General features: G+C 35.5%; 1 protein-coding gene across 3 annotated transcripts in view; it reads left to right on the top strand.

Moving 5' to 3' along the window:
- Window positions 1-17,963, top strand: part of LOC129002218 (protein unc-13 homolog B-like) — a 125,203-nt gene that overhangs the window by 86,021 nt on the left and 21,219 nt on the right. For all 3 annotated transcript variants that reach the window (XM_054429866.1, XM_054429864.1, XM_054429865.1), the window contains exons 8-19: window positions 2,376-2,517; window positions 3,011-3,137; window positions 3,806-3,925; window positions 4,164-4,363; window positions 4,936-5,086; window positions 8,338-8,496; window positions 8,740-8,865; window positions 13,131-13,298; window positions 13,922-14,053; window positions 14,615-14,782; window positions 15,628-15,849; window positions 17,394-17,560. In XM_054429866.1, the coding sequence (XP_054285841.1) occupies window positions 2,376-2,517; window positions 3,011-3,137; window positions 3,806-3,925; window positions 4,164-4,363; window positions 4,936-5,086; window positions 8,338-8,496; window positions 8,740-8,865; window positions 13,131-13,298; window positions 13,922-14,053; window positions 14,615-14,782; window positions 15,628-15,849; window positions 17,394-17,560 (1,882 nt within the window). The remainder of the gene's footprint in view (window positions 1-2,375; window positions 2,518-3,010; window positions 3,138-3,805; window positions 3,926-4,163; window positions 4,364-4,935; window positions 5,087-8,337; window positions 8,497-8,739; window positions 8,866-13,130; window positions 13,299-13,921; window positions 14,054-14,614; window positions 14,783-15,627; window positions 15,850-17,393; window positions 17,561-17,963) is intronic.

Genomic DNA, 17,963 nt, shown 5'->3' with positions numbered 1-17,963 from the left:
TGGCCCATCTTTTGACATTATTTTCATCCAAAGATAGTATTTCCAATTTTTGTTTGAACTTTAACTTTAATGAGGTTTATAAAACCATCTTAAGTTGATTCTTTTGTTGGGTTGTTGTGTATAGGGTATGATTTACACAACTGTTCCTAATTTAAAAAAATATATCTTGTGGAAACAAACTAAATATTTACCAAAAGAATTATATGAGTCAAAGAGAAATTAAATTATGAATGATCTTTTGTCAACACGTTTCAATTTTGCATGAATACAAGAATGTGTTAAGCCAGATATATACACAGAACCAAAACAAATTTCAAAACCTGAGGAGTTGTATAATTTTTGTACAGTAAAACAATGTTTGAAAGTACCGTAAAACTTAAAGGCTACGGTATGTTTGTTACTTTTTAAAATATAAACTAATAATCAACAAGTGTTCTGATCTAGTTAAGCTTTGACTACAATTATACAAATGCACAAACTAGCACAATATTTTCCTCTCTACTCACTTTTCAACACTTTTCACTTTTTTATGAGGACATTGCTCAAACTTGAATCGACTTTGAAATTTATTTTGGTTGCCAGTTCATATCAATACATTTTACTCCGATTCAGTAGACACATTTTTATCATTCTTCCACCTGAAGTTCTTTATCTTCTTCTTCTTCACTTATTGTTACTGGGTAAGATAGTGAAATTAAACAAGCTGCACAACAAAATACTGCCAATGTGTTCAATGTTTGCGCATTGCGAATCAACGTTAAGTGTTAAAATATTATTTCAGCTACTAAATTATTTAATATTAAGTTTACTTAAAAATAGCTTCTCATTGTTGTAATCATTGCTAGCTAATTGTTTGATGTAACATAATCATTAACCATATCTTCATTCATTTATCACAACCACTAGCAAAAATTGAATTCTAAGGAAACGCCATGTGGCTGACTTGAAGCTTAAAATAATAGGTGCACAAAAATTCAATGTTTGCCATTTTTTTACATTGAGTAAATACAACCACGAAAGTAAACAAACCAATCATCTAACTTTTTATTTGTGTTGAAAATTTAAAAACTCAATTAAGTTGCAAGGATATAATATAACCCAAAAAAATAAATCCATACTAAACATTGAGTTACTGTTCGAGTACTTTTACTAGCACAACATAGATGAAACAATTTAAAAATAGATAGATTTAATGAAGTACTGTAAGTTTTAATCAAGTACAATTGAAATTATCCACTAGTTATAATCTGATGAAAAAGATAATACTTATTGCAATAAAAATCTTTCTGTAGATATCTTTCATTTTACTTGACTATGTAGTTTCTAGTAATGTAATACTAATCTTTGTAGATGTTGATAATGATATTTCAGCTGTAGTAGGTAGTCTACTTTCTAGAGCAGCCTGTTTTTCATCGGCATGATTACTTCCTGTATACTTTAGGTCTTATTGCAATTTAAACATTTAAAGAAAGTTTATGGTAAACTATGAGTAGTTTTGTTACAATATTTACTATTACCTTTTATAGTTATCTCACAAGTATATTATAGTGATGTTGAAATTGGCTAGAGGCATGTTTTAGACATTATATATTTGATATTATTGCCTCAGAAAGTTTTCACTTTGAACCATTTGTAATGTATGCTTAGTAATAATGTATTTATTATCTGTTACAAAAATTTGCCACGGCAAACTGTATAAGTTGTGATTTGTGTGAAAAAACTGATATAAAATAATTTATCTATTAGGAATTAATTATTAATATTTAGAATTGTTTCACTAATGAGGATTGGAACCACTTACTCAGTATTGTGTTGCCTCAAAAGTTTCATTTATAATTTTTGAAGTTTTAACAGTTTTAAATGTAGCTTTTCATTATATAATATGAAACTACATTGATATAAAATATATCTAAATGTGTTTTCTAGAATATTGATACGTACATATTGAATATTATATTAAATATAAAGGGTTAATGTTACTCTTTATAGTGTTCTTTATTTTGCATTGATAACAATTAGAATTAATACATACATACTATGTTTGCTTGGAGTTATTTTTATCTTAACCTTCTTTATGTCAATAAAAAATTCTCAACTTAAATTCAGGTGTTTTTTTTGTTTTTTTTTTTTATCAAATTATCTTATCTTTGAAATATGACCAATGAATTGCTTTATTTTGTATTCTATAACAGTCTTGTCTACAGTCAAGATTTAATTAAAAAGTTTAGTCAACCTAATTTAGTATGTCAATTTTAAAACAAAGGAATTAAATTAGAATCATAAAATCTCCATGTATGTTTGAACAGAGTATACATATTCCCCATAAATGCTTCTGCAAGTAACTTTTGAGACTGATATTTTTCTTCTTTCTGCAGTGATCTGTGCCCAGGGTTTGATAGCAAAAGACAAGAGTGGAACTTCCGACCCTTATGTTACAGTACAAGTAGGTAAAGTGAAGAAGAGGACGAGAACAATGCCTGCAGAGTTGAACCCTGTATGGAATGAAAAGTTTTACTTGTAAGTGTTTTTTTTTGTTTTTTTTTACTGTTTATTGTTTTTTTATTCACCCATAACAATATAGGGAGGCATGTCCGTTTGGGAGAACTAAAAAACGACTGAACCCTACTAGGCTGAAATTTGGCATAAAGGTAGCTCGTGGTCCAGGTGTGACACATAATTTAGAATTTACAAACATAATTTAGAGTTTTAATCAAAAGCCCTGTAGCTAAGGTTTCAATATTCTATAACTTTTTCTGGATATATTTTTGTGGCAATAAATGATTCAAGGCCCTAAAGAAGAATTTGAAGGTACAAGGGTCGTCCAGAAAGTAATGGACATTTCAGATCAGCGTCGCTTGTTACTTTCTGGACGGACCCTCGTATTTGCAATAAACAAATCTTACTGCTCTTTCATTGAGTATTTTGAGAAAGATTATTGATGCCATTCTGAATTCATATATTTTAAAACCCATGACTAAAGATTTCTGACACTGATAATCTTTTTTTCTAGTGAGTGTCACAACTCTTCAGACAGAATCAAGGTGAGAGTTTGGGATGAAGACAACGACCTCAAGTCCAAACTGCGCCAGAAACTCACTCGCGAGTCTGATGATTTCTTGGGTCAGACTATAATTGAAGTAAGTTTTGGTTGACATATTCCCCACAGAATTCAGGATCAAACTGTAACTGAATCTGATTATTATAATTATGTAAATAGCCAAATCAATTTTATTACTTGGTAAGGTGGTATGGTACAACATTCAATGAGTATTTGTAGCTTTTAAACATACAGATAAAGAATATAAAATTGAAAATCATTGAAAATGGATACTTGCCACGGACATAGTTGGATACTTAACATCTAGAGCTCATTGATTTTTACATCAAACATCACAACTATTTCACTGTTAAAAAACATTAGGAGAATTCAGAGAATTATTTGTATTATATTCAGCTCAAATTGAATTAAAAATTATATTTTTCATGAATTAATTAGACATGAATAGATTTAAATCACTTTTTACTTGCTCTAAAAGTGCTTTTTGATACTTGCATTGTATTTTTGAGTTTGAATTTAGTGCTTTAACGGAGCAACATTAAAAGCAACCATAAAATGGGATAATTTTTCTTCATTTGTGCTGATGGATAAAAAAATGGTACCATCTCTAAAACATGTCATAACCAAGCTAAACTTCTTTTTTTGGAAAATTTCACTCATAAGCCGCAGTGATCTTCACATCAGATAGCAGGATTTATTTCGAAAACACTGGTATTATTATAACTTTAAAATAAATGTTATTTCTAGGTGAGAACACTGTCAGGTGAGATGGATGTATGGTACAATCTGGAGAAACGAACAGATAAGTCAGCTGTTTCTGGAGCTATCCGACTACATATCAGCGTCGAGATCAAGGGAGAGGAAAAGGTAGGAGCTTTGCTAAGAAATTATTTTGATTATAATTTAAACCATTTGGCTTGCAAGGAATTTTGTGTAAAGGAATCAATTCAGCAAGCTTACCTGGGAAGATTAGAGTCCAAGGGCCGATACTTACACGATAAAAGAACACAAAACACAGCTCTGATATATCGTCCTGATGTAGTATTTCTTCAAAGAGTAGTGCACTGTTTTTAAACTGTTATATTGTAATCGATCAACATTGCAGGTCGCGCCTTACCATGTGCAATATACGTGCCTTCATGAGAATCTGTTCCACTACCTGTGCGAAGAGAACTTTGGAATGGTGAAACTTCCTCAAGCCAAGGGGGATGATGCTTGGAAAGTCTACTTTGACGAACCAGGCGAGGAAATTGTTGATGAGTTCGCAATGAGATATGGCATTGAATCAATATACCAGGCAATGACGTAAGTGTATTTGAATAATAGTTTGTTTCTGACTAGTATTTTTTTTATAATAGTGTATTTGTCTATTTATTGAAAAGTATATTAAAGTCACTTAAAATATGTATAAGATTGTGATTGGGTGGAATCTTCAGTAAAAAGGTAAGCTAAAATGTCCAAATTCTATTTTCTCGATGATGCCATCATAATTCATTGTTACGATTTGAAAAATACTAGTTCACAATAATGCTGACATAGTTTAGTTGATATCCGATAAATGCGGAGGTCACAGTAGACCAACTTGTATAACACTGCACCGTGACTCCAACCGGAGTCCTACGCACGCTGTGCCAGTACAGAATGAATCTGATCGGAGTTGTCAGCAGCGAACGTTTTAAATAGGATTGGATCGTCTAGTTCTCCCTATAGAAGTTATACACACTGCCTGGAACACTTTTAGATGAGTTAGTCTCATCTCTGAATGATGTCATTCTTCCACTTTTTAACTATCAAGTAAAATTATACAACCCTTTAGAGAATGTTATATTATATATTATAGTTATGAAACACAGCTGAATCTAGTATCATGTTGGCAGGCATTTCCATTGCTTATCCACCAAGTACCTGTGTCCGGGAGTACCAGCTGTTATGAGCACACTCCTAGCCAACATCAACGCATACTACGCACACACCACTGCGTCTTCCGCCGTCTCCGCTAGTGATAGATTTGCTGCTTCCAATTTTGGTGTAGGTCTTTTTCTGTAATTCTTTTTGTTTTTGTATCTTTGTGTAAGCATTTTTCTGCACCAAAAAATTTTTGAAATATTTGTGTAAGGTCCAAAATTTTGTCTTATCTATCTCACTGGCTCAAGATAAGGATGGAAAAGTCATTAGTGTTATAAGAATTGCTGCTGACAAGCCTTTTTATAAGGCTTATGCAGCTAAGTATTAGAAAATTAATTGTTTATGTCACGAATAAATAATAAAAATAAATAAATATAAACACAACCTTTTGTTAAAAAGCATTTCAATAAAGCAGTCCAATTGAAAGTTGAAAAATAAACAAAGGGTGTCTGAATTGGTCCCAAGTCTTTTGGCCAGTCATATACTTTATCAAATACAGAAACAACAGTAATATGTTAAAGCTCATAATAATTAGTGATGTGACGAGTTGAGTTGGCGAGTCGAGTTGACTCGAGTCAAGACCCGAGTCGAGTCAACTCGAGTCATCTCATTCACAACTCGAGTTGGTACGAACTCGTACGGAGATTGCCGAAGCTACACGAACTCGTAACGTTACGAGTCCGACTCGCAAAAGCCGAGTCAAGAAACCGAACTCATACGGAGAAAGCCGAACCTTAACGAACTCGGGACGTAACGAGTTGACTCGAGTTTACTCGCACTCGCTTTCGGGCAATAGCGTCACAGCTTTACGAGTCAACTCGCATAGATTCAACGCTATTGGCGGAACGCGAGTTGAGTTGACTCGTATAACTGAAACCCTATTGGCCGAGTGCGAGTATAACCCTTCACGATCCACAAAACGAACTCGTACGGAGAATACATACATACCTACATACATTACATTATTTGTCATGAGAGCCGAAGCCCCCTGACTGCATACCCGGTACCTGTCGTGAGACTTACCCGGGCCCCATGATGTAGGCCAAAGCTTACGCATCAACCTTTTGCACATCATGGGCGGATGACTTAAGGTCATCAGGCTCACCGGCTGCCGAAGCAGACCCTTCGGAAAGAGGGTTGCCCCTCAATCCTAACCAGGGTTTCCGGCTACTTGTTTAAGCGTCACTCCACCTGGGTTTGACTAGGTCGGGACCTAGAGGTCCATGGTAGAGCGCCCCGACGCATTTAGTGCAAGTAACACTCGGGACCTATCTAATCCCTGACAGGCAAGCCCGCCATCAATAGCCAGAAGGAAGGGGACCGTCAGCACGCTGACGGGGGGAACCCCAACCTCCCATTTACACCACTACCCGATCGAGGCCTCCGGAGAATTTTTATATTTATATTATATTATATTTGTTGTCATGAGAGCCGAAGCCCCCTGACTGCATACCCGGTACCTATCCTTCAGGACATACCCGGGCCCCATGATGTAGGCCGAAGCTTACGCATCAACCTTTAGCACATCATGAGCGGATGACTTAAGGTCATCAGGCTCGCCGGCTGCCGAAGCAGACCCTTCGGAAAGAGGGTTGCCCCTCAATCCTAACCAGGGATTCCGGCTGCTTGTTTAAGCGTCACTCCACCTGGGTTCCACAGGTCGGAACCTGGAGGTCCATAGTAGAGCGCCCCGACGCATTTAGTGCAAGCAACACTCGGGACCTATCTAATCCCTGACAGGCAGAACCCGCCATCGATAGCCAGGAGGAAGGGGACCATCAGCACGCTGACGGGGGGAACCCCAACCTCCCATTTACACCGCTGCCCGATCGAGGCCTTACCCATTGCTGGGAAACCAGAGATAACCAGAGCGATAGATCCCCAGATACCCCTGGCGGGCTCGGACCCAGCACCCGATCTATTTCGTTTGCCCGTCAGACCCAACATCACTGCCAGGCCATCAGGGTTTCCCAAAAGGAGGCAGGTATAGAAGTGGGACCCACCCGGATGAACCTATCCACCAGAGGTGGCGACACCCTTGACTCAATTGAGGTTCCGGGAAGAACCCCCCACACTCAAGATAACCATACCGTCCGTGCTCAGAGACAGGGATAGGTTTGCATAAGTACCTACAAACCGTTGCCCTCACACTGCGGAAAGTTACGTTGCCCTTGAGTGTCCCCGTGAGCTGCGGGTACTTGCCCGTTTTCACCTCCAGGAAAGGTTACTTCCAAAGTCGAGGATTTGCCCACTGAATGCTGGTCGCACACAACAAGCAGGCCGAAGCCCAAAGAACCACAGACACAGGTAGGTTAGAGATTATGATGTACTTCCATCTCTCCTAGAGCTAAACACCCCTCCATCCTGGATAAAGGAATGTCACTGGGACCCGATGCCCAGTCGACCATGTCTGTGGCCAACTTGAAAATGCCGATACCAACACGGAGCATTTACCTCCCCTCTGGGGGCTAGGTATTTCACCTCCCAGGACGAGGCTACTTCCAAAGTCGAGGATATGCCTCACAAAATGTCAGTCGAACACAACAGGTAGGACTCAGTCACAACCACAGTTACAGGTAGATGAGGAGAGGCGGAATTAACGGCGTCACTGAGAGCTAAACACCCCCCCCCCACCCTGAATGGAGGGAATGTCACTGGAGGCTCCCCCTAAGGGGCTGGCGCTTACCAGTCGTCCATAACTGTGGTCTACCTGAAGTGCCGGGTCTGACACCGGGCAGTTACCTCCCCTCTGGGAGAGGCCTCCGGAGAATGCCGAACTCACACGAACTCGGAACGTCTCGAGTCGAGTCGAGTCGACTCGTAAAGCTGACACGCTATTGGCCGGTACCGAGTCGGCCGACTCGCAAAACTAACGAACTCGTACGGAGAATGCCGAACTCACACGAACTCGGAACGTCTCGAGTTGAGTCTGACTCGACTCGTAACTCGAGTGCACGGCAGTTGGCGAGTCGAGTCACTCGAGTCAAGAAAGTACCCGACTCGTCACATCACTAATAATAATATAGAACTTTTCAAATAAGTAACATAATGCACTTGAGCACAAAAAATTGTAGGCAAATTTCACCACTAAATTAAGGAACATTGATGAAACATAAAACATTTTTAAGAACCGGTATTGTGTATGGACTTCATTTTGTTTGATACAGAACTTCAGATTGTGATTCAGACAACCACCTACATAAGACTGCCAGATATCAAAATGTTGTGGAACTTTTTAAACTTATCATTACGGGAAATTGAGCAATAGTTCCTCAAATAATGTTATTTTTCTTTTATTATACTACATTACATATTATACCATCTACTGATGAAATTTAATACACCTTGCTACATACTACTTCTCCTCTCTGCAGAAAGAGAAGTTTGTCAAGCTGCTGGATCAGCTGCACAACTCTCTACGCATTGACTTGTCCATGTATCGCAACAACTTCCCAGCCTCTAGTCAAGAGAAACTGATGGATCTCAAGTCAACTGTCGATCTACTCACAAGTATCACGTTCTTCCGAATGAAGGTCAGCCTAGTATAGGTTTCAGTAAAATTTTATAGAATCCCTAACACTCTCTGATTTATTGCAATATTATCAAACACTATTCATTCATCCAAATTTTATGCTTCTAGGACTTGCATCTATGAAATAAGTAAGGTAATTCCCTTGCACAGTAGTGGATCTATTGTCAAAGTAATCACCTATGTTTTCACTACTTGTATGAAACTTGTTGTAAAGCATGTTGAATATTTATTTTGCCTGTTTCAGGTGCAAGAGTTATCCAGTCCACCACGGGCCAGCACTGTGGTCAAGGATTGTGTCAAAGCTTGCCTCAGGTCCACATATCAGTTCCTCTTTGAAAACTGCTACGAACTATACAGCAGAGAATTCCAGGTATACTAAATAAACTATAAAAACTCTCTGATGAAACTTGTGAAATGGAAATAGAACTCGTACTCAAGCACTGTCGTAAATTGCTGTAGAAATGTTTTTATAGTATAGGTATTATCACACTCTTTGGGGTACTGCTGTTCTACAACACAAGACTTCTAGCCCGAGGACTTGAGTTCAAATCCTGTTAATCACCTTCTAGCTATGTGATAACTGATAATGTAAAAGTGGCAAGTCCTAGGGTTTTAAACCCACCTTTAACCTTTAATCTTTAGGGTTCGCCTATCGAAGTAGAAAAAGTATTTATCAGGCAAAGAGAACTGACTCTACGTTGAATATCTCCCATACAACAAAATTTTCAATACAATTATACACATTCCTCTGACCCTGAAAGTATGATCTTGAGTGACAGTGTCTTAATTCCTCTGGTGGATGAGTATAACAACCAACGATCAAGAGTGCACCTATTTTTTCCATCAGCATGAAGATACAGTAATTCATTTCTTCACCATTAATTTTCTCATTCTATGGTGACTCTATGGTATCCATTTGTGTCCTTCCCAAAACAGAATAGATCCTTTTTAGCCCATGAAACACTTAGATAGTTATATGTTGAATGATAGGTCAAATTATTTAGAGGTAATCTTATTTTTGGTTATACTAAAGTTGTTTTGTCCAACCAACTTTTATGTAAAATAGAACTGTTGCACACTTTGTGACACCTTAATTTTTAATTGAACTTCAGTTAGTTATTCTTCCCATTCGTAGCCTATGTATTTATTTACATCACTGGACACTAGTGTTGTTTGCAATGCATCATTTATGTAACATTTCTGGTGTTTGTAACCACACATTTATTGGAGTCCTTTTGTGGTTGTAAATGTTGTTATCTCCTGCAGTTTGAGTATTTACAGTATCAGGTAATAGAGTTTTTACATTGTATTTTGATAAGTTGTAACAACCCCAAATTGCAACCAAAACTGAAGGGAATAAAACCATTATAAAAAAATTTAAACTCTTAAATGAAAACTTCCTATGATTGCTATCAAGATAATTTTCTACAGTCAGTACAGATTACATACTTATTTGTGGGAGCTACAACTTTATAACCTGACTATCCTTAAAAAATTGCCAAAAAAAGTGGCTTAAAAAAGTGGGGCTCATATCATGAAGTTGAATCCCAACTATGATTAGCCCCCAATGATGATGTACTTATATGAACCTAGTTATCAACAGGATTCATTGGATTGCATGGGTACCCATTAATTTATTTTCGTAAACACATTTTTAAGAAAATTTATTCAGATCAGATATAAATTAGATTGGTTTAAGCAAATTGCTTATTGAAGTTGTATCCAGTTAATCCTTATTATGTTACAGAAAAAGTCATGGTGTATGGATTTATAATGTTGCATTTTACTTCATACCTCACTAAATTGAACTTTAACGTGTATTTTTCTAAATTTAAAACTGAAAATAATTGTTTAGTGTTTTACAAAACATATTCAATGTATGATACACAAATACACAGTTTATTGCATTTACGTATCACAGCACTTAATGGCTTTCTAAGGAGTTACTGTAACTAGCTCACCTAATTCTAAAACCTTTTTTGACAGGAAGTTTCACTAATAATAATAATTTTCTATCCACTAAACAATATAAGGCCATGGTAAGTTACGAAGGTTTTTAGCTGATCAGAAGCTTATGTAAGTTTAGGCTTTATGCTTTAACAAGTTGTTGCCTTACCAAGCAGTTGATTGTAGTTTAAGGTATTTTTGTGTTTTATTTGAGGGTTTGCGTTGAAGGAGTGATTTTGTTTGATCACAAAAAACTCTACGTGACGCCCAGTTTTTTTTAATCCTTTTTGTTTGAAATTGTTGTATCTGCTCTAGTTGATATTAACAAACAATCCGTAGTCAAGTGTTTGGTTTAGGTTACTATGCTTTGCAGATGAATAGTAAAGTAAATTTTAAGCTGATATCCATTAGGAAATGTCAAATTTCTGACATTCTGACATATCCTACTGTAGAATCTATTGGTTTCCATCAAATGTTTTTTAGAAGTAGCATGAAAGGTATTTTGGTTGTCACAATGGTAAGATGAATTATTGTTTGATTTTATATTTGCTGAATGAGTAAAGATTTGGACAATAAATGTAACATTAGGAAAATAAATTTTAAGGTGGGTTACTGCACACACAACATTTTGGGAGAGAATTTTTTTATAAGTATTAGAGAGTTAAATTAGTGGCCTTTACACACTTGGTCCATAGGTGATGGGCACTAAATTAAAAGTGTTAACTAATCCTCTTAAAAACAATTTATTAGTAAAATTCCTAAAATGTCATTAAAATTGGTTATGCAGTTATCCAAATTCTGGTTTTATTTCAAATTAAGTTAATTAATACTGCATAAAATCTTATTTTTTAATATTGCTACATACAATTTGAAATACCCCCGCCGCAGCAAACCTGCCGACTAAGCGAATTTCCATTTGTCTGAATTGATTTTCAGTTAAATATATTTTAATAACATTAGGTTTAACGAGTACCTAGGTTTGCTGCTACAAGGAAACTAATAAAGTGTGTTTTTGAGTAAAATATTTATAGCTTAGTACAAAATAAATAAACTTGCCAAGTTTGATCAAAATATATCCATAAACAAGCAAACTACAATATTTGACAATATTCTCCATAAGAATAACATGGGAATTTTAAATTTACAATTTTTTTTTATTTTCTCCGTTACTAATAATTGAACAAAAATACTTTTATATACTAAATTATTTGTTTTTTTAAGCTCTTTAAAAAGGTCTAAAGAGAAATCGGGAAATTTTTTGTTTTGAGGGTAAAAAGTGAGAAAAACCAATTTTTACCCCATAAAACCTCCCGTAAAGCCCCGTTCCCATGGTCCGATCGTGCTGGTTCGCGAACTCATTCAAGTTTATCCTGCTTTACACCTTTAAACCAAGTTTCATCAAAATCGGACAAAAATTACTCAAGTTATCGCGTTCACGGACGTATATATATATATATATATATAAGTCTATATATATATATATAGACCAGTACCCAGTGCAGAAGTACCTACGGTAATAGCTACTTCCCTATAGGGAAATTCGCTAAAAGGCAGATTTGTTGTGTTTTTAATTATGCACAAGGAATATCCAGAGAAAATAATAATGTAGTTACTTTAACAAGTAGACGATACCCCTTCCAAGGCTTACCTAATCTTCAAATGTGCCGTGTTCTCATATTGCTTGATATGGCTAAGTTTATCATTGACAATTGACATTAAATACTGAATTAGACATTCCATTAATATGGAGCAACTATACTTGGTGTTTTATTTAAAGGCATAGTTGGAAGAACCACTTGTAGTGAGTGCAACTGTTGAAGTTTACATTATCTTACTGATTGTTGCCAACATTTTCCATCACAATTAGAAGAAAGTAAGTTTTTGTGATGTTTCGGTTTTTTTTTAACTGATCATCAAGTGAAATGTCTACAATAATCTGTCAGATAATTGACACTCATCACTATCGCCAAAAATGCTTTCAGTTTTTCATGCTATGTAATAGATAAATACCCCCGCCGCAGCAAACCTATAGACTAAGCGAATTTCCATTTGCCTTATTTGATTTACACTAAAATGTATATCCTTAAAAATATGCCATTTATTCCCTATTTAAATATAATTAGTTTAACGAGTAACTTACTTAGGTTTGCTGCAACAGGGAGGGTAAAAAAATGGGTGGGTTATTTTTTGGAAAATGTTAATAGTTTAGTAAGAAATAAAATGGATTTTCCAAATTTGATCATTAATGTTCATAAACAAGCGAACTACAACATTTTACTTATTCTTCATAAGAATAACATGGAAATTTTAAATTTACAATTTTTGGAATTTTCCCTGTAACCATTAGGTGCATAATCACGCTTTTTATGTTAGTCTTTTTACTACGGTATTCAAAGTCAATGCTGTAGCTTTATCATGAAAATGAAGGGTCTGTAGTTACGAGCTTACGTTCAATCTGGACATAAAATTGAAAAATGCATTGAGCAATGATTCTATATTTTCAATATGTAGCCTACAAGAATATTTATTATCAATAAAAAAAATAATAGTAAAAATTATTTCCTTGGACATAATTACAAGCATGTTGTTTCGTTAACAAAATTAAAAGGGAAGAACTAATTGACTAATGTTATCAGTAACAACTATGGGGTTTGTAAATTTAAATTAACATCCTGTTGTGCATTGCAGGTGGATCCCAACGAGCCCAAGCGAGACCCGGAGGACACGGGGCCGCGGTTAGACTCCCTCGACTTCTGGCACAAACTGATCGCTCTCATTGTGTCTGTGATAGAGGAGGACAGAAACAGCTACGCTCCTGTGCTGAATCAGTTTCCTCAAGAGCTTAATATCGGACAGGTGTGTAACAATAACCAGAGGATTATTATTTACCTCTTTGAGCTTCAAAGACATGGTACACAGGAGTAACTTAACCAAATTTCCACCTGACATATGCTTTAACCTGGGAGTCAAAAACTCTAATGTGTAATAACGTAAATTAATGCAGAAGTTCGTTTTAGCCCTTTAGTGAAGTCATGGCTTCAGCAGGCTCGTAGTAGTTGTAGTAATAGAACACAAAGGTTTGTCGGACGAAGCCGATGGGAAACAGCTAGTATCATTTACAATAGTAACACGGCTTACAACTATTTATGCCAAATCAGTTTAAAGACACACATGACATGTGCTGGGATATGGTGGTCAGCTTGATTGGAAGATGACATAGTAGAAGTGTAGGTAGATTCTTTGATTTGCACGTAAAATCAGCTGTTTGCTACATTACTTTTCTTTTTACTGTGTATGTATGTATTCAACAAAATATTTTTTTTTAAATTGTACTTTTGTATTCATAAGATGAGGAAAAACATAATAAAAATTGTAGTGGTAAGTAGTGTACGCAACTCATGTAAATAGCCTTAACAACACTATCTTTACGCAATCGTTGCGTAAACTACTATTTCAATGTTGCAATTTCTTGGTTCTAGTTATCAGCAGGCACTATGTGGGTACAGTTTGGAATGGACCAGAAGTATGCATTGGAAGAACACGAAGCCAACAGACAGAAGGTGGCTGTGCAGCCTGTCAAGTCTTCCGCTTACATGAATCTTCACTTTAAGGTAAAAACAGAAAAATACTCACTGTAAATCTTAAGTATTCAATTTTCTTATTATCAATGCAATCAAACATCATCAAAACTTTGAATCAGCGGGAACTTAACTATAGTAAAAGTTATATCAAGGATTTTGTTTTATTAAAGCTGTGTCTGGTCTAGTAGATAGAAGGCAACATTTTTATCCAAGAGAGTAAAAAGTTTAATTAAGTTTTTATCCATAAAAATGAAATAAAGAAAAATATAATCTTCCTGATTTTAAATATAAAATTATGCACATGTAAAAAGAGTCTCAATGAAAAACCTGAACAGATTTTTAATCATTTGGTTTAGAGTAATATTGATTGGTCTACATGTGGTTTGGTAGAGGTATACTTCTTGCATGTATATTTTATTACATAATGTTCCATTTACCTTCATCCCTATTTGCATACAATGCAGACCAATGCTATGTCCCACATAACAATTAATTGTCCACATACAGTCCCATGGCAACTGAACTTACCTACACTCCCTTAACTGTTAATGATTGGGACGCTTTGTCATTATTAATGTTTACTTTGTTCAGGTGAAATGGCTGTACACCAACTACGTGAAAGACTGCCCTCCATTCAAGGATACTATTCCTGAGTATCCTTCATGGTTTGAGCCGTTTGTGATGCAATGGTTAAACGAAAACGATGATGTGTCACTTGAATACCTAAACGGAGCGTTTAACAGAGATCTCAAAGATGGGGTAAGTAACCTAGTACACCCCTAGCTACACCTAGTAGTGAATCTAGTAGTAGTGTGTTAATTATGTTTTACATTTTTTTATCTTATTGTGTCTTAATTGTTTCATGGCCAAGCACTTGGAATTACATAACATAACATTACATTACATTACATTGGAGTTTAATCACTTTATTGATGTAAGAAATGTCAACACTGTAGTATTGTATTGATCCTCAAACCGTGGTACTTGTAACCCTGGTGGTGTATTAGGTTTACCGAGGTGGCACCTGAGATGCCTTCAAACCAGATATTTTTCAACCAAATCATGTACTAAAGAAAGAAAATATTTAAAAGTTTTTGCATAATGTGTTACTTTTTATGGAATGTAAGTACTGGTAGTTCTAAACTAGAAACATGAAGTAGCACCAATATCTTTATAAAATATGTTTAGTTTATATAGTATTTATAGTAGCTAGCTAAAATAAAATTTGTGAATTGAATTTATCTAAGTGCATATTGAGGGGAGTATTTAACTTGGATACCATTTATCTTTTCTTGCTCTTTTTAACGTCTAAACTCATAACACTTACTTGAAGACAAAAACTTTTGTTCATAGACTGTAAAATACATTCTCAAGGAGTGTGTAACAATAATGTTTTGAGAACTTATGTTTACCTTTGGCCAATGATGGTTGAGAAAGAGAACAGATGACAATGTACCAGCTGGTACAGTGCCAGATTGTTGCAAAGAAAGCTCATGGTGTCTTGCACTTTAAAGGAAGGACTCTTTTCATCCTTCGTGATGTTATAGCCTCTAGCACCCAACTAGAGCCAAAACTAGCTGTATGAACATATCTGTTGTTTCCAGTTCCAACGTAGCTCGGAGCATGCCTTGTTCTCAAACTCCGTAGTGGACGTCTTCACTCAACTCACACAGTGCTTCGATGTCATCAATAAGCTGGAATGTCCCGACCCAGAGATATGGAAACGTTACATGAAACGATTCGCCAAAACCATCGTAAAGGTTCTCATCGCTTATGCCAACATCGTGAAGAAAGAGTTTCCTAACCATCTGAAAGACGAAAGAATTGTAAGTGGATTGTTTAGTTACTTGACGGTATAACTATTACTTACCAGTATTTAGATTTCAAAATTCAAATATTTGTGATTTCATTGAATTTAAAATAAATAAATTAGAAGATGACATTTTAGTTTGCAATATGTAGTAGCATCCAGGTTGAAAATGCTAGAAACATTTATTATGCCCTATACTCTAAGGCCTAACTCATTATCTTACTAATATTATAAATGTGAAAGTTTGTGTGTTTGTTTGTTTGTGTGTTTGAAGTTCAATCACGCATTAATTACTGGATGGATTGGGCTCAAATTTGGCATGATGATAGCTCACATTCCCGATTAACATATAGGCATATAGGCATATTTTTATCTCAAAAATCCTTTCGGGCTCTGCCCCAGTGGCTCTAGAGTTTCCCATGTTAACCTTATGAGTACTCATATTTAAATGGAATTAAAGAATTTAGTCAGCTGTTTCAACTAAAAAGGTTGGTTCTATGATATGCAAAGGCATTAAAAGTTATAAGATATTACCAACAGGATGCAGCATTATAATTTTTTTTTTTCATTTATGAAAACAGCTAATTTGAACTAAGCAGCAACAAAAAACTGTGATACACAATGAGAACTGTCTGTTTACAGTTATGTTTATGTTTTTAATTTCACAAATAATTTGTGATATTTTCTGAATCTTTAACAATTTATATTTTTCTTTTGTTTGGGTGATGTGGTAGAACATTATGGCTATGGTAGATGTGTAATACTATAGTATACCGTAAATTTAAAGAAGCAAATTTTATCATACATTGTCCTCCCTCATTGCAAACGCTAAGCTGAGTATAACTGTACTAAGCATTTTATACTATTATATGCCACTCCCGTACGAAATAACAAAAGTGGAAAATGTAAACATAAACATTGCCTATACTTTCCATTATAAATTAATACAGAAACTTAATAACCGAAACAGCTGTTTCGTTTTGACGGGACAGCGGTGTTGCCACTTTTGTCTTGCCACAGCTTTGTAATAGAGGAGGCTTATGGTATCAGCCAATGCAAGCCTTGCGTTCATGGCAGAAACTACTTTCAGTTGACACTTCTCCATACGCATTGAGCCGTTTTCAACAATCCAGTTGTCAAAAATGTTGTTCTAGCTTATTTTACTAAAATATTTAATATAATACTTTACTGTGAAAAATATAATGGGGCCACTCTCCGTTTGACTTGTGCTGCAGTCTTGGCTACAGAGTTGTCTTCATCTCCATCAAGTACATTGTTTTGTTCATATATTGTCCCGCTATTGTCATGGTAAAAGTTTATTTACTTCTTCCTTCAAGTGAAATACATCCAGGTGATGTGAATTTACTCCTAATAGACTTGATCCACACACAAATCTGATCAACACACAAAAATCAACCATGATCCTCGCCCAAATTAACTACAATCCATACACCACACAAATCTACTATGATCCTCACAATACAACACACACACACTATTTAAAAATTATCCACCCTCATTAACTATACCTTTTCTCTTAAGTGCTTATTGTTCTTACAGGCATGTATCCTGATGAATAACATCCAGCAGTTGAGGGTTCAGCTTGAGAAGATGTTTGAGTCTATGGGAGGAGACAAACTAGAGGAGGACGCTGCAACCATCCTCAAGGAGCTGCAACAGAACCTCAACCTGTGTTTGGACGACCTGGCGACACAGTTTGCTCAGAGGTTGGTTTAGTAGACATATTTTTATATTCAATCATTTTATTAAAATGATGATGAAATGATGATGTCTTTATGTCATTATGCAATTAACATGTTCAGAAACAACATTATTGAGATATTAGAAATCTATAGACTTTTTTCAGATTGAACTGGCGACTTTGATTAGGTATTGTTTAAATTTATATATAGGTAATAACCGTTTTACATATTTTTGTGATAAAAATGAGAATAATCAGTTGCTGGTACCAAAAGTTCAAATTTTTACACAAAATTCAACAACCCCACTTGCCCAGTTACAATAATCTTTTGTAAAGTAATGTTGGTTTTTGTAATATTCCTCTTTAGAAATATCTACTAGTTGTCCTTCAGGCATGACATGGACATTTGATTTAAAATGTTAACTAGT

The sequence above is a fragment of the Macrosteles quadrilineatus genome, unplaced genomic scaffold (assembly GCF_028750875.1).
Source record: "Macrosteles quadrilineatus isolate MER2022 unplaced genomic scaffold, UCM_ALF_1.0 Scaffold_9__3_contigs__length_116548681, whole genome shotgun sequence".
NCBI lineage: Eukaryota > Metazoa > Arthropoda > Insecta > Hemiptera > Cicadellidae > Macrosteles > Macrosteles quadrilineatus.
This window is presented reverse-complemented; position numbering and strand designations above follow the sequence as displayed.